The sequence below is a fragment of the Brienomyrus brachyistius genome, chromosome 1, assembly GCF_023856365.1.
Source record: "Brienomyrus brachyistius isolate T26 chromosome 1, BBRACH_0.4, whole genome shotgun sequence".
NCBI lineage: Eukaryota > Metazoa > Chordata > Actinopteri > Osteoglossiformes > Mormyridae > Brienomyrus > Brienomyrus brachyistius.
The window spans coordinates 36,948,125-36,971,424 of record NC_064533.1 but is presented as its reverse complement, the minus strand read 5'-3'; the positions used below and the strand labels follow the sequence as shown (position 1 = coordinate 36,971,424).

General features: G+C 49.5%; 1 protein-coding gene across 4 annotated transcripts in view; it reads left to right on the top strand.

Annotated features, from left to right (window-relative positions):
* Positions 1–21,053: 21,053 nt before the first annotated feature.
* The window catches only part of LOC125750355 (rap guanine nucleotide exchange factor 4-like), a 37,581-nt gene continuing 35,334 nt past the window's right edge, over positions 21,054–23,300 (top strand). For 2 of the 4 annotated variants that reach the window (XM_049028064.1, XM_049028042.1), the window contains exon 1: positions 21,054–21,178. In XM_049028064.1, coding sequence (XP_048884021.1) covers positions 21,096–21,178 — 83 coding nt within the window. In that variant the 5' untranslated portion in view covers positions 21,054–21,095. The remainder of the gene's footprint in view (positions 21,179–23,300) is intronic. The other 2 variants (XM_049028053.1, XM_049028031.1) reach the window with 1 other exon arrangement.

Here is a 23,300-nt window from a genome sequence, read left to right as displayed (position 1 = left end):
GCTGCAGGTTGCTGCAGTGGGGGCGCCTGCCCGGGAGCTGCAGCAGGCGGCGGCGGCTGCACGGGAGCGGGGTCCGCCGGCAATGGCGGCTGCGCGGGAGCGGGGTCCGCCGGCAATGGCGGCTGCGCGGGAGCGCAAGCCGCAGGTGGAGGAAGCTGCGCAGATCTAACGGACAGCGGCGATGGCTGCGCAGGTTGCAGAGGCTGGCGCTGCGCTGTTAGCGCAGGCAGAACTGGCACGTCCTGGGAGGGGGAGACGGGCGCGGTCCTCTTCGGGACCCGGGGTATCGAGTCCCTTACGGCCCTAATACCTCCCCAATTAGCCAGGTGTTCGGGCCGGTGATTATACCGGTACAGGGGCGGTAGTTCATCCGGAGCGAACGGCTCCAGCTCGGGAAACGAGAAAGGAAAGTCCTCCTCGTCGCTGCTGGAAGCCCCGACTCTCACCAGGAAGTGGACTCCCCTATGGAGCGGGTCAGGGACGGAGCCCTGGACGAGCCCCTCTCTCTCGTCCTCAGCGAGAGACCAGGAGTCGGCGAGGGAGCATGTGCCCAGTCGGATGGGCTCAGGCAGGGGCTTCCCTCTCCTCTGCTTTCTCCTTCTTTTCCGGTCTGTCATTCTGTCACGACCGGTCGCGGAGGTAAGCGGCGATCGTGCGGTAGGGCGTGGAAGGAGCAGGCAGGCAAGCGGGATAACAGGAAAACGGGGGTTTAATGAGGTAACGGGGAGCAGGAGACATGTAACGCCACTAACATCAATGACAGACAAAGCAAACTGGGGAGACCAGGACTTAAATACACGGAACAAGGCAGCAGGAAACAAGACACGACTGGGCACGATCAGGAAATCACACGTGGGTAATTAGGGGGCGTGGCACACACGAGGAGCGGACGAGCCGGGCATGACACCAGTCACCAGCAAACACAATTTAAGTTTGTTCACAGATTATATCCCACTCCCAGGAAACGCCATCTCATGAGCTTAGAGCCTGACCCCTTATGTCATCTTTGTCCCCTCCAGGTCCCTGGTACCTTTCTCCATATGTTCTGGGACTGTCCTCCAGTGGCTGTTCTTTGGGATTACGTGGCCAGATCTCTCTCTTCAGTTCTTTCCTCTCCCATCCCCCTGTCTCCCGTGGTCCTTCTTCTCCTGGACTTCTCTTCTCTCTTGCTCTCTCTCTTGCTTCCAGCAGAGGCTTCTGATGTCTGCCTCCTAAAGCGGCCAATTATTAGCCTCTCGTTGGAAGACTCCCGATCGTGCCATTCCCTTTGTTTGGAAGTCCACCCTTCTTGATCTGCTTCTGCTGGAACTCTCTGCGGCCCGGATTAACAACTCGTCTGGTTCTACAATCCAGAGCTGGCTCCATGACGTGCAGCTGGTCAAGGATTGGTTGCAGGTCATGTCCTGAGGCCGTATTCCTTGTTTTTTGTTTTGATTTTTACTTTCATAATTCTGACAATTCTCAGTGATATAAGTGTGTTATTTCTTTTCTCCTCAGTTTTTAGCTGTGCTCTCCGTGGCTGGGTGTGCCGGTGACCTTTGTTGGTCTTCTGTTTCTTTAAATTGAGCTGCTGTCTCAGGGTGTATTGTGGGTGGGGTGGGGGTGGAGTACGTTCTGTTTTGTTCCATTTTGTTTTTTGTTTAAAAAAAAAATCTCATAAAAATTTGGTCACAAAAAAAAACAATACAAATGTTTTTGGTCACATGGCCATTGGCTCTGAAAATAAACTGTCCTTTTAAATAAGACTGTTTAAATTTACAAACTGAGTTGTTTCCTGTGTTTGTGTCACGATCACGGAATACTGGTGGCGGCGATCGTGCCGGAAACAGGCAAGGGAAGCCAGGTACTGTCACAGTTTCCTGGGCAGGAAAGCACAGATCCAGGGATGCAAACCAGAATGGGATTTATTGGTTTGAACCAGGCAGAAGTAATGGAGGGGACAGGCGAATATCGTGGTCGGTGAACGGGCAGGTAAGTCAGAGGCCAGGGAGTCAGTCCTACGGAACTTAAGAAGAGACACATGGAAAGTGGGGCATATGCGGTACACCTTGGGCAGCTGAAGGCGAAAGGTCACCGGCCCCACCCACCGCAGTATGCGGAAGGGTCCGATGTACCGTGCGGTCAGTTTCTGACATCCCGGTATGCGTAGGTTACGTGTGGACAACCATACTAACTGACCAACCCGATAAGAGGGTCCCACTCATCGTCGTCGGTCTGCCTGGGTTTTCCTGTTCTGGGCCTGGCTCTTCAGAGCACGTTGTATCTGCTGCCAAACTTGTCGACTATCCTGATACCATCTCTCCACCTTGGGTACTGCTCCTTCCGGGGAGTCCCATGGGAAGAGCCTAGGCTGGTACCCTAGAACACACTGGAAAGGAGATAGGTGGGTAACGGGACTCACCCGGGCGTTGAGGGCATATTCCACCCACACCAAGTGTGTTGACCACCCGGAGGGATTGGACCGACACAGCAGACGTAGGGCCTTGGCTACCTCCTGGTTAGTCCGTTCAGCCAGGCCGTTTGACCAGGCCGTTGGGTGGTAGGCGGACGAGAGGCTGAGGGTGATATTGAGCTTGCGACATAACTCTTTAAACACCCGAGAGTTAAACTGGGGTCCCTGGTCACTGACAATGTCCTCCTGCAGTCCATAGTATCTAAAAAGACTTTCTATGATGATCTCTGCCACCTCGAAAGCAGAGGGCAGTTTTGGAAGTGTGACCAGCTGGCACATTTTCGAGAACCGGTCCACCATGGTCAGAATGGTTGTTTTCCCCGTCGACCGGGGAAGATCCGTAATGAAGTCCATGGCCATGTGGGACCATGGACGGGCGGGTGTTGGCAACGGAAGCAAAAGACCGGCGGGAGCTTGAGAAGGCGTCTTAGCCTGTGCACAGTCTGGACAGGACTCCACAAACTCCTGCACTTGCTTTCTCCAGCCTGGCCACCAATATCTGCGGGAAACCAGTTGCAGAGTGGCCGCTGTCCCTGGGTGTCCCATCCCTCGTTGGGAGTGTATCCAGTGGAGAAGGGCTCCGCGATGTTTCCGTGCAACGAATCGGGCCCCCTCTGGACAGCCAGTTGGAGGAGTCCTTCCCTCGCTCTCACGACGAATGTTCTCCTCTAGGTCCCAGGTAATAGTAGAATTAAATAGTAGAATTGTCGGAAGAGCGCGTCCGCTTTTATGTTTTTGCTCCCGGGAAGATACCGTACCTGAAACTCGAACCGGGAAAACCATTGGGCCCAGCTTACTTGCCGAATGGAGAGACGTTTGGCTGACTGGAGGTACTCTAGGTTACGGTGGTCAGTGAAGACAACGAAAGGGTGGTGTGCTCCCTCCAACCAGTGCCTCCATTCCTCCAGGGCCAGGCGAATTGCGAGCAGTTCTCTCTCCCCCGCAGGATAATTGTGCTCTGCAGCGGTCAGTTTTTTGGAATAGTAGGCGCAGGGGTGCCGTCTGCCGGTCTGGGGATCCCTTTGGATAAGGATCGCACCCACTCCGGCCTCGGAGGCATCCACCTCAATTTCGAAGGGGAGATCGGGTTGTGGTTGGGTGAGAACGGGCGCTGAGCAGAAGGCCTTCTTCAGCCGCATGAAGGCGGCCTCAGCCGCTGGGGACCAGGCCAATCGAGAGGTTCCACCCCGGGTTAGCGAGGTGAGGGGAGCTGCTACTTGACTAAATTGCGTATAAAACGTCGGTAGAAATTTGCAAACCCTAGAAAACGTTGCAGTTCTTTGAGGTTGCGTGGTCTCAGCCAGTCGCGAATGGCGGCTACCTTCTTCTCCTCCATGGCCACGGTTCCTTGACCGATGACGTAACCGAGAAAATGGACCCGGGTCTGGTGGAATTCACATTTTTCTCCTTTAGCGAAGAGGTGATGTTCCCTTAACCGTTGCAGGACCTGGCGGACATGTCGGACGTGGGATCTCTCATCTGGTGAGTATATGAGAATATCATCTATGTATACTATGACACATTGATGGATGAGGTCCCTGAACACCTGGTTCACGAATGCCTGAAAGATGGAAGGACTGTTAGTAAGGCATCACGTGATACTCATATTGTCCTTTACTGGTAATGAAGGATGTCTTCCATTCGTCCCCCGCCTTAATCCGAATAAGGTTGTAAGCACTTCGGAGGTCGAGCTTGGTAAAGATGCGAGCCTCTCGTAGCTGTTCGAGAAGGAATCAAAGGCAACGGTTCTCTTCTTTTTACTGATATGGCATTTAGTGCTCGATAATCGATACAGGGACGGAGTCCTCCGTCCTTTTTTTTAACAAAGAAGAAACCTGCGGTCATGGGTGAGGTAGAGGGATGAATTATCCCCTGCTTAAGACTCTCCTGGATGTAGTCCTCCAGCGATTCCTCCTCCTGCAGGGAGATAGGGTATTACCTACCCTTGGGGGGCTTCACCCCCTCCTGGATCTCTATGGAGCAATTGCAGTCATGGTGCGGAGGCCTTGCCTTGCTGAACACGTCCCCGTAGTCCTGATACTCCACAGGGATCCGGCTTAGATCCTCTGGTCTGGGGCTTTCTACGCTGGAGGTTCGACATGGCATAGAGATGCCGGTGGACAAGCTTTCGGCAGACCACTCAGTCAGCTCACCCGTTCTCCAATTGAGTCTGGGATTGTGTTGGCTTCGCCAGGGGTACCCCAGAATCAGGGGGTCTTTAGCTTGCGGTATAACATATACGACAATCTCCTCCGTATGGAGGGCGCCGGTGCGCAGCGTGAAGGGCTGAGTGCAGAAACGAACGGTTCCTTCTTTCATCCTCTCGCCGGTTACCCCCAGCACAGAGAGCGGTTGAGCGAGTTTCCTCAGCGGCAGCCCTAATTGCCGTGCGAGGGTGAGATCGATAAAATTCCCCGCTGCCCCGCTGTCTACCAGTGCCCGGACGGAAACCCTATTCCCCTCGGAACCCATAATCACCGGAACCGTGAGTTGTCGGCGGGCAGACAGCGCAATCGGTGTGTAACCTACCAGGGGGGTCTCTTCCTCCTGGAGCGGGCGCACTGGGCAGAGTCGAATTGAATGTCCTGCTTCCCCACAATAGAGGCAGAGTCCTCCCTGTGCTCTTCTCCTGCGCTCGGTAGCCGTGAGGGGCGATCGTCCCAGCTGCATCGGCTCTGCTGCCTCCGGAGCCGGACTCGGGAGAACTCGGCGGGCTTCGGTTTGGTGCCGACGGTGACGGCGATCTCTTACAGTGTTGTCCAAACGGACAGCCAGCCGGACGAACTCATCGAAGGATATCGCCTCACCTCGGGACACGAGTTCATCCTGGAGGTCCTGGTTTATTCCCCAACGGAAGATTGTCAGGAGTGTATCATCTGTCCACTGAAGCCCCGCCGCTATGGTGCGGAACTCAAGGGAAAAGTCCGCCGTTGAGCGGGTCCCCTGACGGCAGTCGAGGAGTCGATCGCCGGCCCGGCGCCCCACCGCCGAGTGATCGAAAACCTCTACCAGAGCATGATGAAAGTCTCGGGTGGAGTCTATGAGTGGGCTCTGATTCGCCCACAGGGCTATCGCCCACTCACGTGCACGTCCGGTAAGTAAGGAAATGACAAATCTTACTTCGGCTGCCGGAGTGCTGAACATTTCGAGATGCTCCTCGACGTAGATACCGCATTGCATTAAGAACCCCCGACACTGATCGGGGTTGCCGTCATATCTTTCCGGCATTGCGATGGGAGCGGTGGCCATCGGACGAGGCGGGGAAGCGGGCAGCGGGGTTCTAGCAGCCTGAGCCGCGAGAAATTGCTCCACCACCAACAGGCGGTCCTCCAGAGCTGAATGGTTTGCTGGATCCATCTCGATTAGGCGAAGTATTCTGTCACAGTTTCCTGGGCAGGAAAGCACAGATCCAGGGATGCAAACCAGAATGGGATTATTGGTTTGAACCAGGCAGAAGTAACAAGGGAGCAGGAAGGGACCCTGGCGAAGGCAAGGAGAGGGGGGGAGCCGCGACATCGTCCGCCGCGCCGGAGCGGGAGGACCTGGAGGCGACTGAGGAGCCGCCCTCAGGGAACCCGCAGGCGACCGCCGAGGAACCAGCTGAGGGAGCGAGGCAGGGCGACGAGGTCGTGACGGGGGACCCGCAGGCGGACGCCGACCAGGCGGACCAGGACCCGCAGGCGCCGACCCAGCCGTAGCGCCGGCGAGCGAGGACGAGCCAGGGGGTTGGGCGGGAGGGACCCCAGTCCTACGTCTGCGCCCCCTCCCCTTGCGGGACACAGACATGCCGACCCCTATTCGGGGTCGAGTTCGCCGGGGTGAGGGTACATGAGTCACAAGTAGGGTCCCCGAGGGGTTCCATTCAAGCTCCTCCACCTCCGGAGAGGGAGGAGCTAAGATGGAGTTCTCTGGGACCTCCTCGGGGACTAGGGCAGAAGGGACTGGAGTGGGGTCAGGGACTGGAGCTGCAGGCTGCAGAGGGAGCGCCTCGGGCGTGGGCACTGGAGTTGCAGGCAGGGGGAGCGCCTCGGGCGTGGGCGCGGGAGCTGCAGGCAGAACAGAGGACTCGGGTGTAGGCACAGGGGCTGGTGATAGCGAGGGCGCCCCAGACGTGGGCGCAGGAACTGCAGGCAGACAGGACGCCTGCACGGAGGTTGCAGGCGGGCAGGACGACTCGACAGCGGGAGTCTCAAGTACAGGCGGGTGCTCCACCGCTGGAGTTGGTGGCCCTGGCGGTCGCGCAGACAGCGGAGGCGGCTGCCCTGGCGCATAAACCGTGGGCACTGGCGACTGCTTCTGCACGGGAGCCGCAGGACCTGGCGGCTGCACCTGTGCGGGTGTCGCTGGTAGAGGAAGCTGCGCTGTCTCCACGGGCAGTAACAGGAACTGCTCCGGCTGCGCAGATTGCAGGGGGCGGACACCGCGAGCAGTGCAGGCGGCGGCGGCGGTCGCCCGGAAGCGGGGTCCGCCAGCTTAGGCGGTGATCCTGGCGCGGGATCCGCGGGCAGAGGTGGCTGCTCCGGTTCTGGCTCCGGGGGCAGAGGTGGATGCTCCGGTGCGAGGTCTTCCGGCTTCCAGAACTCGAGAAGCCTCTGTAAGCCCTCCGCGAGGTCTACGAGGGCTGCCGGCTCAGAGGCGGGGTTAAAAGTCTCGAAGTCTCGGTGGAGCTGGAACAGGAGGTGCTCAACCTCTGGGTCCCGAGGAGTCGGGAAGCTGTCTAACACCCTCCAATATAAGCCCTGGAGGGCAAAGAACTGGCATGCCGAGCGCTCTCTGTCTTCTGACAGAGGCGAGGGTGGCGTCTCAGAGGCTTTTGCCTCTACAGGCGGGACTGGCCAGTCTGGCGACGGAGAGACGATCCCTGCCCCCTTTGGGAAGCGGGGCACATGCGGGATTGAGTCTCTACCTGCGTGGATACCTCCCCGATTATCCAGTCCTTCGGGGCGGTACTGGTGCCGTTCGAGAGGTGGCAGCTGATCCTCGAGGAGCGGCTCAATGCCCGAGATTAGGACGAACTCCTCCTCCTCCTCGTTGCTGCGATCCCAGAGCCGGGCCAGGACACAGGCTCCAAACCGGAGCGGTTCTGACTCCGGGGCCAGGACGGGTTCCCTCTCTTTACCCTTGCTAGGGAGCCCAGGGCTTGAGAGAGAGCAGGCACCCAAACTGATTAACTCCGCGGGATTCTTCTTTCTCCCCTGCTTCCTCTTCTTTTTTAGGTCCGTCATTCTGTCACGATCACGGAATACTGGTGGCGGCGATTGTGCCGGAAACAGGCAAGGGAAGCCAGGTACGGGGAATAACGGGGTTTTATTAAGGAAACGGGGACTAGGAAGCATCGGACAGGGACTTACAACAAATCCACAATGACGGACAAGGGTAACAGACAAGACCAGGACTTAAAACAGGACAAGACTAAGCAAAGTAATCAGACAAGGCTGGAAACAATCAGGGAAGCACACGCGGGTAATCAGGGGGCGTGGCACACACGAGGAGCCGACGAGCCGGGTCATGACAGTTTGAATATTCAATTCTTATTTATTGATTTCACTGTGTATTTTTCAACTTAATGCCATCTGAAACTGGTACTCACTCATTAAGACCAATGCCTGTTCTGCCCAGGTTAAAGGTTTCCATATGGTGGATAGTGCTCACAGCGGTACATGCGGTACAGTTTACAACAGACATTTTGAAAATCCAAAATAATGTATGAAAAAATGTTTAAGCTGTAGCACTTACATTTATTAGATATATGAACTTCACAAATCTCTCTGAAATGAAAATGGTGAAAATACCCAGGCTTAATGAGATTTTTCTTTTGTAACACTACAATGGCAGCAGGGCATGGCGAGCAAGTGGACATATTCATTTGTATAAGAAGCCACGGTTCCATTTGGAATTTGGTCTTATTCATCTTGGGCCAGGCAATTATGAAATGCATAGTTCACTTTGTTTCCCACTTTGACTTTAATAGAGTTCCGTCAAGTTGAGTGTCAAGTCATTGTCTAATGTTCTCCAAATTTCAAAATTTGTAGCCTTTGGCCACAAGATCATCTTTTTCCTGCCAGGATCTTTCCTTTCCTTTGATCCTTCGTTATTGGGATATGCTCTGCTGCTTTGAAGTTCGCCGGGGAGTTAGTTTTAGGGGGTTCTGGTGGAATGTGACCATTAGCAATCATGGCCTGGATAGCGCTGTGGTGCTCAACCTGGCTCTGTGCCCTTCATCTTTCATCTGCCTGGGCAGTGCGAGGTTGCCTGTGGTCATCCTGGAGCCACTTCATCTTCCCTTGGTGTACTCTCTTCTCCATAAAAGCTATGAACAGAATCTGTGACAAAGGGCAGCCCGAACGGAGTCCAACCCTCACCGGAAACGAGTCCGACTTATTGTCGCCCATGCGGACCAAGCTGACATAGGTCATACAGGGACTGAACAGCCCTTATAAGGAAGCCCGGCACCCCATACTCCTAGAGCACTCCCCACGGGACTCCCCGAGAGACACGGTCAAATGCCTTCTCCAAGTCCACAAAACACATGTAGACTGGTTGGGCAAACTCCCATGAACCCTCCAAGAACCCTGCTGAGAGTATAGAGCTGGTCCACTGTTCCACGGCTGGGTGAAAACTACACTGCTCCTCCTGAATACGAAGCTCGACAATCCGATGGACCCTCCTCTACAGAACCCCCGAACAGACCTTAACAGGGAGGCTGAGGAATGTGATCTCTCTCTAGTTGGAGCACACCCTCCAGTCCCCCTTCTTGAAGTGGGGGACCACCACCCCGGTCTGCCAGTCCAGAGGCACTGCCCCCGATGTCCACTCGATGCTGCAGATGCGTGCCAACCAGGACAGTCCCGCAACATCCAGAGCCTTAAGGAACTCCGGGCGGATCTCATCCACCCCCGAGGCCTGGCCACCGAGGAGCTGTTTAACCACCTCAGCAATCTTCGCCTGAGAAATAGGGGAGTCCACTCCCAAGTCTCCAGACTCTGCTTCCTCACTGGAAGGCGTGTCGGTTGGATTGAGGAGGTCTTTGAAGTATTCCCTCCACCAACCCAAAATGTCCGGAGTTGAGGTCGGCAGCGCCCCATCCCCACCATAAACAGTGTTGATGTTGCACCACTTTCCCGTACTGAGATGCCGGGTGGTGGACCAGAATCCCCTTGAAGCCATCCAGAAGTCATTCTCCATGGCCTCGCCAAACTCCTCCCACACCCGAGTTCTTGCCTCGGCGACCGCCAAAGCCGCATTCCGCTTGGCCCGCCGGTACCTGTCAGCTACCTCTAGAGTTTCACAGGCCAAAAAGGCCCAATAGGACTCCTTCTTCAGCTTGACAGCATCCTTCACCATCGGTGTCCACCAGTGGGTTCGAAGATTGCCACCACGACAAGCACCGACCACCTTACGGCCACAGCTCCGGTCAGCCGCCTCCACAATGGAGGCATGGAACAAGGTCCATTGGGACTCAATGTCCCCTGCCTCCCCCCGGGACATGGGAGAAGCTCTGCCAGAGGTGGGAGTTGAAGCTCCTCCTGAACAAGGGATTCCACCAGACGTTCCCTGCAGACCCTCACTATACGCTTGGGCATGCCAGACTTCCTCCCCCACCCGCAGAGCCAAACCACCACCAGGTAGTGCTCAGTTGATAGCTCCGCCTCTCTCTTCACCCGAGTGTCCAAGACATGCGGTCGCAAGTCCGATGATACGACTACAAAGTTGATCATCAAACTGCGACCTAGGGTGTCCTGGTGCAAAGTGCACATATGGACACTGTTATGCCTGAACATGGTGTTCATTATGGACAATCCATGACAAGCACAGGAGTCCAATAACAAAACACCGCTCGGGCTCAGATTGGGGGGGCCATTCCTCCCAATCACACCCCTCCAGGTCTCACTGTCATTACCCACATGAGCACTGAAGTCCCCCAATAGAACAAGAGAATCCCCAGGAGGAGTGCTCTCCAACACCCCTTCCAAGGACTCCAAAAAGGGTAGGTATTCTGAACAAGCAAGCTAAGTTACACAAATATGGCAAAAATAGTTTACTACATCAGAAGCTACTTCATGTTGTACCAACCTAATGCCAGATCAGTGCAAAATGACAGTCAGATACACTGTTTAAAAAATTTATTAAAAAACAGGCCATGATTTCACACAGTGTAGACATTGCATTATGTGAAGCAGAGACATAAATAAAAGCTTACTGCTGGGAATAAAAGAAAAAAAAAGTTACTGGTCTACTATTAGGTAAACCAGTACTCTAGTAAACAAACTATTTAGTACCTAATTAAAGCTACTGTGTAGTGTTCAATTGGCAAGACATGGCTATAGGCTTAAATCAATTTAAAATTTCTAGGGAAACACCATGATTAATAAGCATGGCTCAGAGAGTGATCACTGGGACAATAGCAAATGAACTGGTCCAAACTGAAATTAACAGTCTTTCACAGTCTGCACTTGCTGGGACCCCTGTGTTGTATTTAAGAAAGACCTTTTTCATCCATGGCAGGTATTGGAATGCATTTGCAAGTTTGGTTTTCAGATGGTGTAGTTGTAACATTCAGTTAAATATATAAGAGAAATCTAAATCTAACTAGATGTCACTATCTCTGGACTCCTTTCACTGAACATGTAGCAACTTCCATGTGTAAGCATGAGCCATTCACACCAGGCCACATCCTTTCCCCCTTTCATGGTGCTGATGGGGATGTATCTGGATCGCATTTCACCGTTGCGTTGTTCATCTAATTACCATGCAAATGGGATTTGAATACGCGGAAATGTGGCTATTTATAATGTGAATCTTCAGGTGAGAGGGGTACTACACGCCCCCGATGCAGATGAAACAAAGTAAGGTGACATGGTTTATTTTTTTGCCGATTCAACCTAATTTTAAAAGTTTAATACTTCTGACAATGGATGTTTTGAGAAGATGACAGATTACGGATTTCGACGTCGGTCGCTCTGCTAGTTCCACTGCCATAGCGCATGAAAATGCTTTATTTCTGTCTGCTTGTTGCGTTTCAAAAGTCATACTGCAGAAGAAGCCTCTGCTTTTCTCAGACATGTCCTAGAAATTGTAGCTTTTGTGGACGCTACGTCGCGACTTGATAAGAAAAATAACGGATAATAACTACTGGAAAGTTATTTGATTCAGAAATCAGCGACGTTACAGGCAAGGTACTAGAAAATGTAAACTAATAGCTTCGCTACATGTAGCGGCGATACCGCCCATCACTGCACGTTGGTATTGAATTGGGCCATCTGCATTTCAGCAGGGGAATTTGACCAATAAAAACACGCCAGTTAATGCACAGATTCCCCGATATGCAGAGCAATAGCAAATTTGTGTATTGCTAATCTTCATAAGAAATAAAGGCATGTCGATAGTGATATTGTGTTTTGTCCTACAGGTATACATTTTAATTAAGAGTCTACATGCAGAGGTTTCTGCAGTGCTTTATTTTGTGCTGTGTCTAATCCCCGGACTGTTAGACGGTACTGCTGTACAGTAATTAATCTTCAATCATCTGACTGTTCCACTGCAACAAGGCAAACTGAAGAATTATGAACAATGATGGCGGCACATTCACAGCTGCTCCGAGCTCTCCAGTGTCCCCTTGACTATGTTTTACCAGTTTCTTTACTTCCAGTACCTGTATTTCATTCATCTTTGTTCTTCTTTACTTTTAGTGTATGTTTATTTTGAAACAGGACCTGAAAAACAAGAACAGAATCAACGCAGGACGGGGAACAGGACCGAAGCACAAAACACGGCTCTGAACTCTGAATTCTGAGTTTATTGTTTTGGGTTAGAGGCCTGGGGGGTATTTCGTGAAGCAGGTTTAGCAAACTGTGGGTTTAAACTTGAACTCTGAGTTGATTAACTCTGAGCTGTCAAACTCCGAGTTTTTGGTTTCAGAACAGATGATAACGTTTACGCAACTCTGAGTGCCACGAGCACATAAAAAGGCCCTATCAATGGCATCCAGAGAAAATTATTCACCATGGCAACACAGGGAAACAAATCTTGCGTTTCCAATTTCACACCAGTGGAGCTTGAATTATTAATGATGGCGTATGCTGAATATGAGCATGCCATATCAAAAAAAGGAAACACAGTTACTGCCGCGAAAGAACGGGCAGTGGCAGAAAATAGCTGACCGAGTGAATACGTAAGTATTGATAAGAACTAGACAGAACAGAGGGTATAAGCCTACTTAATTTGAACAGGTACTACAGTCAGTTTCCAGTTTTGTTTGGCGTAACAATGCAAAAAGCGTAACTGTATTCAATCTAGTCTTAACCTACAATTATTTATTGATTCAAATCTTAAAGCATATTGCTAAAAATATGAGGCTATTACTTCATACCTACAATTCTGTGGAATTCTTTCTTAATTATTGTACTACATCTGTGACCAGGAAATTCCACAAACGTGTAGAGAAAATGTTTAAGCGCAAGAGTAACCTGTCTGATACACCGACAGACGGTTGCCTTAAAAACATGTTGCATGTCACCAATATTGTACAGAAAGCTGCCATTAGCAAAGAAGCGAAGTGCTGTACAAAGAATTTGCTCAGAACTGAGAGGATGTCCACGGTGTGTTTGACGAGCAAAATGAGGGCTAAGAGTATTGTTGAGATAAATGATTGTCTGTGATGAAAAACGGTAATGCTCTAACAGAAAATCATCTGTAAATGATAAAATATCTAAATGGGGTCTGATCACCCTCTCCCGACGGAGATTCCTGCGGATAATTTGTGCTTCGATGTTGACCGGTCTTTTGAGAAAAGGACATGCCATGTCTGAGAAAGTACCTACTTCAATCTGATGGTTCATTTAAAGAAGAGAAACTCAGAGTTAAGGGGCGGCATGGTGGTGCAGTGGTTAGCACTGTTGCCTCACACCTCTGGGACCCGGGTTCGAGTCTCCGCCTGGGTTACATGTGTGTGGAGTTTGCATGTTCTCCCCATGTCATCGTGGGGTTTCTTCCAGGTACTCCGGTTTCCCCCCACAGTCCAAAAACATGCTGATGCTAATTGGACTTGCTAAATTGCCCGTAGGTGTGCATGTGTGTGTGAATGGTGTGTGAGCGTGCCCTGCGATGGGCTGGCCCCCCATCCTGGGTTGTTCCCTGCCTCATGCCCATTGCTTCCAGGATAGGCTCCGCACCCCCTGTGACCCAGTAGGATAAGCAGTTTGGAAAATGGATGGATGGAAACTCAGAGTTACAGGGACTAAACTTGCTAGCGAGCAGGTTAACTTCACGGGGTATGTTACCGCGGTAAATGACTGGCTTTTTGAAACAGAAAACTCAGTTTCCCTTAACTCATACACAACTAACTCCAAGTTTTCACTAAACCCACTTCGTGAAACCCCGAATTCTGTGTTTGTTTTGGGTTAGAAGCCCGAGGTCAGGGACCCCGAATTCTGAAAAGTGTAAGGTATAATTCTGTGTTGGGTTGTATGTATTGGTGGTGTTTGTTAGTTGGACATTCCACACGTAAAAAGTGGTGTAGAAAGTGTGGTTGGATTAACCCTAGACCTGAGTGTATGGTTTTGCGAAGAGGGACGGACGAGCCAGAATGGATGGGGAGCGCGATAGGGAATTGGTCGACGGGGGCTAGGCGCCCCCAGTTAAAAAAGGGGCATGGAAGCCCCTATCAAGGCAAATGCAAGTCATAGGAGTAGCGGTATCAAAGGCAGCAAAGGAGAAGGAGAGAGATAGGGCGGTGGCCGCAGCAGAAGACAGGATGTGTACTGTGGTTCGGTGCGTGGGGTATAAGCCGGAAGATAGTTAGTCCTTGGGCGAGTTACAGTGGCAGAAAAAAAAAAAAAAAGGGAGCACGCTAGTCATAGGGACAAGGCGGCTAAACAGAGGCATCAGGCTGGGATAATGAGGAAAAAAGGAAAAAGAAAAAGGCAGTGGGGGCAGAAGGCAGACCGGACCAGGTGGCATTTGAAGCTCGAGTACGGAGGGAGCAGTTAAAGGAACAAGGGGGAGTAGACTCGCCCGGTCGGTGGTCAGGGACCAAAACAGGGAAACAAGAGGAGGGTAGAAAGGTGGAAATGTGGGATCACGTTACGGGGATATGGAAGGACGACCCAGAGGACAGGGCCCTCGCGGACCAGGTAGAGGAGCAGATGGCCAGAATAGAGGTGGCACTATGACGGGAAACCTCACTCTTACAGGAAAGGGTGAGGGCTCTGGGGAGCGATGACGAGAGCGAGGGGGTGTGTCATTACCAGGTCTCAAGGCCCCAAAGCAACAACTACCTCTGCTAAGAGGGATGGGCCAGGCGCAGGATAAATATAGACCTTTCCCGATAGGAGACGTACTGGCGCTGGCTGCTAAAAGGCCACCCCCAACAGAAGGAGGAGGACAGTGAATGGATAAGCTAGACCAGTTCACTCAGGGGATAAAATTGGCACTGGGAGACTTCCGGGCAGTGGCAGCCAGATGTCTGACTAAACACTCATTGCTGGAGGTGGAAGATAGGGCAGGGACACTGACGCATCCTGATGACATTAGCTTGACAACTGTAGTATTACGCATTGGGAACGCCATGAGAGAAATGTTTCCTCCTCCAACTGAGCAGGCATCCCGAAGGATAAACATGGGATAAAACCATGCACCCCAGGGAATACCTGGAGAGTGAAAGGAGGATTGGACGCGGCAAACCGGCTGTCACCTCGGACAGGAGGGGGTGCATTAAGAATAGTTCCGGCGGGCTGTAATGGAGGGGGTTCCGGGGGGGTGCGCTGCGATCCGGGGCAACCCAGACTTACCGGGCGTGGACTCCCACGTGTGGGATAGGCATGTGATACACCACCTACAGTGGGCCAAGGACGAGGCAGGGAAGGAGGGGAGTGACCTTAAAGAGCTCCAAACTCAATTGCTGAAGTTGCAGGTGGGGGAGGCTAGGCAGAAGGCTAACAAGAATAAAAAGAGGGGGGCTGGGAAGCAAATGGTGGCAGAGGCGACAACAGGGGGCCCACCCCTACAACCCACACCAGGCCAGTGGGGAGGAACGTACCCCGCTCCGCCCTGCCAATACGGCGGGTGGGCACCCAATTGGGGAGGAGCACGAGGTGGTCCGGGTTGGGGAAGGGGCACTCCGCAGAGAGGACAGCCGGGGGAAGGCGCCTGCTCCCGGTGTGGGAACTTCGGGCACTGGGCCAGAGACCGCCCTGCACCCAGCCCGATGAGGGGCAGAGGCTGTGGGGGCCCCACCAGGGGACAAATAGTGGCCCCCAACCCACAAGCCGTGCCCCAGACAAGAGGCCAATACCCGGCTCTGAATGGCGGGGAGTGGGAAGATCCACCCCCCCCCCCAATTACACACCCCAAGAGAGCCAAAGGACAGAGGAGAGGCAGACTCTATGCTGTCCCTCGTGGTCATGGACAAAGAACTGCCATTTCTGGTGGACACTGAAGCCACACATTCCACTCTGAACATGGTTCCAAAGGACGATCAGATGTCCACCTCCACAGTGACAGTGGTGGGTTTCTCCGGGGAGGAACAGAAACTGCCAGTGACGAAACCAGTGAAGGTTTCGATTGGAAAACAGACTTTCCTGCATCCGTTTGTGATTTCGCCCACAGTCCCAGTCAACCTGTTGGGGAGAGACGTCCTGGTGAAGCTGGGGGCCTCCATACTGTGTAGCCTGGATGGCCTGGTGGTGACACTGCCGGAAGGCACCCGGCTGCCTTGCGGGACTCAATACCAGGGCAGCTGTCAGTGGCTCATGCAGCCGGTGTAACCCCACGCCGCAGACATCTACTGGGGCCTCCTGGACCCTGGCCCCAGGGGCATCCTCGAGGCCTACTCAATGTGGAAGCCCTGGATCTCACTCCTCGAGGCCTACATCCCTCCACCCAATCCACCTCATTTGACTCTGTTCTATGATAGGGATAGCACTGAGTGGTACGAGGAGCTTTTTCAGAGCAGCTGGAAGGCTATAAATGGCAAGTTGCTTCCCAAGGCAGGGCGAGGGCTTTGTCACCCTGAAGGCAGAGCGACTAGAAGGACCGCAATCTGCCCAATGGGCTGAGGTGGTAGCTGTGATGGAGGCCCTAAAATTAGGGAAAGGCAAGGATGTGACCATTTACTCGGATTCAGGGAATGCAGTAGGGGCAGTTTATGTGGAATTGAGCCAGTGGTTGAGAGCAGGATTTCTAACGGCAAGAAACAAGCCCATTAAGCACGAGGCAGAGATGAGGAAACTAGCGGAGGCACTACAGCTGCCTAGGACAGTGGCGGTGGTGAAATGCAAAGGCCATGAGGGATCAGGGACTGTGGTGGCAAGAGGAAACCAGGCCGCAGACGAGGAGGCCAAAAGGGTTGCAGGCTATCAAACGGTGAGGCAAATGGTGAGGATTTGCGCACAGTAGAGATCGCACTTGTACTTAGACATTCCTTTGGTCCGGTGTATGAATGAACCAGACAGTCAAACAAAAATTGGCAAAAATCTGTGCACAGACCAAAATGAATTTGGCTGACATGTTAGCCCTCGCCCTTATGTCCATCAGATGCTCCATAAATCGGGGAACGGGGTTAACCCCCTTTGAGCTCCCAAAAGGGAGGCATTTCCCTGGCCCCCACGGGGAACTGAATTGGGGCCCAGAACAAAAGGGGTTCGGAATGCCAAAGCATATTATGGTGGATTGCAAGTTCTCATTTCAGATTTCACCTCCAGGTCAAAGAGTGGCAGTCACCAACAGGCCCTGGCAAGCCTCACACGGCGGAGTGGGTCCTCCTGAGAGTTATCAAGAGGGAGTGGACTTTGGGGGGAGTTATATTACATGTGATGATTGCTTTGTTTATGATTCCACTCGGCAAAGAAGACTTCTACCATAAATAGTGATTTCCTGGTGGAGATCAAAAGGGGGAATTGTGGATAGCGACATCTGCAGGGAAACAAGGACATATAGGGAGGCTCTGGGCGTACCAAAGTTAATCTATTCACGCAGGCTGCGGTGACAGTCGCTAAGCAAATGATATAGGGTTGACGCAATAACTAGGAACGTACAGAACAACATGTTGCACCAGATAAGCTGACATTGCCAGAAAGTGGAAAAGTACGGACAGGGGCGGGGGCTGCTTCTAGAAGGGGTTAGGGTTAGGACAAGCGATGAACAACAAGGAAGTCGAACTCTGTAGGGGATACACCGCGTTGCAGAGTTCCCAGATCGATCTGCAGGAATAAAGATTATTTGACAACTCATCCATGCCTTCGGGTGATTTCTTCTCATGTACGGACCCGGTGGAGTCGGCGAACTCCAACAGCAGCTGACGGAGCTGGAGCAGCTGAAACAGCCGGAGCAGCTGAAACAGCCGGAGCAGCTGGAGCAGCCGGAGCAGCTGGAGCAGCCAGAGCAGTTGAAACAGCCGATGTACAGTCAGGTCCATAAATATTGGGACATCGACACAATTCTAATCTTTTTGGCTATATACACCACCACAATGGATTTGAAGTGAAATGAACAAGATGTGCTTTAACTGCAGACTTTCAGCTTTAATTTGAGGGTACTTGCATACAAATCAGGTGAACGGTGTAGGAATTACAGCAGTTTGTATATCTGCCACCCACTTTTTAAGGGACCAAAAGTAATGGGACAATTGGCTGCTCAGCTGTTCCATGGCCAAGTGTGTGTCATTCCCTCATTATCTAATTCACAAGGAGCAGATAAAAGGTCTAGAGTTCATTTCAAGTGTGCTATTTGCATTTGGAATCCATTGCTGTCAACTCTCAATATGAGATGCAAAGACCTATCACTATCAGTGAAGCAAGCCGTCATTAGGCTGAAAAATAAAAACAAACCCATCAGAGAGATAGCAAATACATTAGGTGTAGCCAAATCAACTGTTTGGAACATTCTTAAAAAGAAAGATCACACCGGTGAGCTCAGCAACACCAAAAGAGTTGCAAGACCACGGAAAACAACTGTGGTGGATGACCGAAGAAATCTTTCCCTGGTGAAGAAAAACCCCTTCAGAACAGTTGGCCAGATCAAGAACACTCTCCAGGAAGTAGGTGTATGTGTGTCAAGAGAAGACTTCACCAGAGTGAATACAGAGGGTTCAACTAAAGATGTAAACCATTGGTGAGCCTCAAAAACAGGAAGGCCAGATTAGAGTTTGCCAAACAACATCTAAAAAAGCCTTTACAGTTCTGGAACAACATCCTATGGACAGATGAGACAAAGATCAACTTGTACCAGAGTGATGGGAAGAGAAGAGTATGGAGAAGGAAAGGAACTGCTCACGATCCAAAACATACCACATCATCAGTGAAGTATGGTGGTGGTAGTGTCATGGCGCGGGCATGTATGGCTGCCACTGGAACTGGTTCCCTTGTATTTATTGATGATGTGCCTGCTGACAAAAGCAGCAGGATGAATTCTGAAGTGTTTCGGGCAATATTATCTGCTCATATTCAGCCAAATGCTTCAGAACTCATTGGACGGTGCTTCATAGTGCAGATGGACAATGACCTGAAGCATACTGCGAAAGCAACCAAAGAGTTTTTTAAGGCAAAGAAGTGGAATATTATGCAATGGCCAAGTCAATCACCTGACCTGAATCCGATTGAGCGTGTATTTCACTTGCTAAAGACAAAACTGAAGGGGAAATGCCCCAAGAACAAGCAGGAACAGAAGACAGTTGCAGTAGAGGCCTGGCAGAGCATCACTAGGGATGTAACCCAGTGTTTGATGATGCCTGTGCATTCCGGACTTCAGGCTGTAATTGACTGCATAGGATTTGCAACCAAGTATTAAAAAGTGAAAGTTTGATTTATGATTGTTAATTTGTCCCATTACTTTTTGTCCCTTAAAAAGAGGGTGGCAGATATACAAACTGCTGTAATTCCGAAACCGTTCACCTGATTGGTATGTAAATACCCTCAAATTAAAGCTGAAAGTCTGCAGTTAAAGCACATCTTGTTCATTCCATTTCAAATCCATTGAGGTGGTGTATAGAGCCAAAAAGATTAGAATTGTGTCGATGTCCCAATATTTATGGACCTGACTGTAGCTGAAGCAGCAGGAGCAGCTGCCACTGCTAACCCTAACCCTAGAACCTAACCCTAACCTTAACCCTAACCCCTAACCCTAACGCTTAGCATTCTCTGATGAGGCTGAAACTTTGACTTAAATTTGTGAAAATTTTCCGTTAGGGATGCTAACTTTTGAGGTGACTGCGGATTCTGTATGTAGGAGGTGCAGTATGTGTAGATCCAAACATATTTTTGATCAAAACTCCAGAACCGAAGGTCATAGACACTCGGAACCATCATCCGCCATAATTCGAGGTCGCTGAACAAGCCAGATGTTGTTTCATGTCTCTATGACTTACAATGCATCATCAGACAGACGAATATTCCAAACAGGAAGTGTCTTGGTTGAATTGCATTTGGGGTTAATTTAATGAAAGGTAATTGTCATGTTTGTTTTACCCACAGTATTCATTTGAAATCACTTGCACTCATGTGAACACTTGAAATTTTCATTGTGGAGAGTTTACTGTTCTCAAATCTTTTAGTATCTTAAATCTTATTGGTTGTTTGGTTGTGGTTCTTTTGATACTTAAGCCTATGTCAGTGTCAGAGTTATAATTGTAAGTGCATAATAAATATCTTAAAAATATATTTTTAAATTCAAAGCATTGTTTTTTTTTGTTTCATGTCTTTTCTTGTAATGGATTTTCTGGGCTGGCAACTGATTTATGTGACATTGTTCAATTGGTAAAAAATTGTCAGTAATATGCAAACCTGCAGCAGTTAGTTGGTGTGTGTGCATTCAAAGGACATAAACAATTTTAGTACATTAGAGCATGTCAATTTCATACAGCTTAGGGAACACTTAATAGATGTTTCTAGTATATTAAAAGTTGATTGTTAGCATTACTAAAATGAATCTTAAGTAACTTAAGTTAGTCACCAGTTCACTAGCATAGATGTCCTTTAACATTAATTAAGTGTTATTATAAGTCTATTAAGATATTTTAATGTCATAAAAGTATACTTAAAGCACCATATTTAGTGTAAATTTATTTATGGATTAATTACAATTTAAATTGATTTAAGTTCACTTGTAGATAAATTTTTATCTAAATGATATAGCACTATACACTATACAAATATACATGCTTGTTAGTACATTTAAAATACATTTCAAGTGTATTTCTTGTCTTTTCAATCCGTTATGTTTGTAATGCTACTAAATTACAACTTTAGATGCCCAAAAAGCACACAGAAGTAACACTTAATGTATTTTTAATTAATTAGTAATAAATTGCAATTTAAGTGCATTTAAGTTGTAATAAGACATCCCAAAATAACACTTTCTTAAAAGCATACTTTTTGTGTTTAATATACTTTTTAAAACATACATTTAAGTACACTTTTTTCACAAGGGGTTTTATTGTCCATTTGCGTGTAAAATCACGGATATTTTAAGCGCCAGTCGTACTGTTTTTAAACATTGATTAATTTTTAGTAAAAACCCGAACACATAGTGAGACCCCCCGCTGTGAATGGAGAAGCAGGCAGCGTAGCGATGCGCCTGCCAGCCGGGGGAGCCGGGGAGCTCGCTATCATGTGCGGATGATGTAAATCTTCGAGCTACACCGGTCGGGTCCATGATTCCGTCAAAGATGGTAGCGGCGCACACGTCCACCCATCCTTCCGCATCCGCAGAATGGATCATTTGCCTTGATAAAAGGTGAGCTGCACAAATTCCACTTAGTATTTCTTTGTTATTTTTGCCCTCCATTGTGACTACACAAATTTATGGACTGAATTCACAAAGCTCTGTTTGATATCACTTCTGTTGTGTACTATGCGGCTTTGCTACAAGGTAAATCTTATGTGTTATTTATATACTGTCAAACCTTTACGTCTCTTGAAATATATTGTTAATGTTAATTGAAATACACAATCGGGCGTGAGTCATTCCTTTAAAAGGCATCGCTCGTAGGTTACTGTAACACAACTGAAACGTGTGTACAATATATATTATTAAAAATGAGCCAAGCTTCTGCCGCCTAATTCTTTTTAATAAACGGATGTATAAATGTATGTAAATGGCACATATTAGTGTCACGAATGTGGTGGCTGATTCATTACAGAGCGGCATAAATAGCGTTTCCGTTGTGTAGTAGAATAGTAGGACGTCACCTGGAGGGGGGACAGAAACGCAGATGTCTTTTGTTGCAGTTACATGGTTCACGCTGCTGCTGTTCTCATCCAGTGGTTTGCTGTACGGTCACGCCTGTGGAGTCTCTTTCTGTCATTTTCTCACGCATAAAATATTTAGAAACAAACGAATCTGATATCAATAACCCCGCAAGTGGGAAACTATATGCGTGTTTGTTGCATGTACAAACTCTTTTTTATTGGAATATGATCACAATTTAATATATTATTAAGAAGAAAAAATAATTTTGAGATAAACAGGAGTCATCGCCATGGTGCATTCTGATGGATACATGTATATGTATTTTAATTTTTTATCAAACTGCAATTTTTACATGGATATTTAAATACGTAGGCTACATAGATTTTGTTTACTCAGTCAAAACATTTTGCCTCGGACACAGACGATCTCTTATCACGTTTGTCCGTGTTCGGACAAATTGATGACCTCTGGAGATAAAGCATTAAATTACTGTTTACAATCAGTCCAAGATGTTGAAAACAAATGAACTGAAAAAAATATGTATATATGTTTAATTGCCAGTATCTTCCTACGTGGCACTTAATATTCTGTTTTTCATCTTTCTGTATTATGTACCCTAATGAACTAATTATCAGCATGCTGGCTGGTGTGACAGCCACCCATAGCCATATCTGTCGTTGAAACCACTCCCTCACATTGTTTAATTATATCTCATCAGACAGTATAATATGTCTTGGGGACAGACGTCTGATGTCTTCCTGATTTGTGATATGCCGAAAGTTCTGAACACTGACCTTTTACCGATGCCCAGAAAGACATGGTTTATTGCAACATTCCTGTGCCGATCAATAGCCTTACATTTATACTACACGCCTTACACCCAGCCTGGATGACTCAGGCTTTGGGAGCATTGCACCAATGGTGCGTAATGCTTGATATTTTCTTTAGAATCACAGTAGTCAAATCGACAGCATCCTCATCAAGGGAGGAATTGTCTTTAGCTGTTTGTTCAGAGAAGCCGATGTCACAGAGGATTTCCCATTGTAAACCACTATGTATCAAAACAGCTTGGAAAACGCAAATAGGCAGAATCTGGGAATGAACCCATTAGCAGCGTGACACTGCTGACACAAGTGCAAGGCAGCTTGCCTCTCAACCATTACACTTCTATGTCTGCCACTTTAGATATGCCTGACGGTCCTTGTCGTAAAGCCGCAAACACATGGGTTATGTGCGAGGGTAAAGGTGCTTATTTCTTTCCCATATGGAGGGAGTGGAGAGACATGAAGTAAGTTCATTCTGTGCTAATGGCCAGTCTCCGTTTTCTGTTAACTGATGTCTTCTTCGGGTGCATTGCTTGAGACGGCTTTGGAATCCATTTTGGGACAGGTCCAGAGTGTCACTTGGCTTTTCTTGAAGTCATTTTTATGTTTAGTTAAAGTGACATGGGGTATAACAGCATGTAGGTAATTAATCATTTTTACGTTATACTCTTCAAATTTGTTAGACTGTGATTCGGAATTTTGTTTTGAGCATTTTTTAACTGATGTGGAAATGGATGGATGGATGGATGACAGTGTTGCCGCTGTTCAGTGTTGCTGCTGTTCCAGTCCCATTCTGCTCTGTGTGTGTGGAGTCTGCATGCTCCACTCAGTGTGCAGGGCTC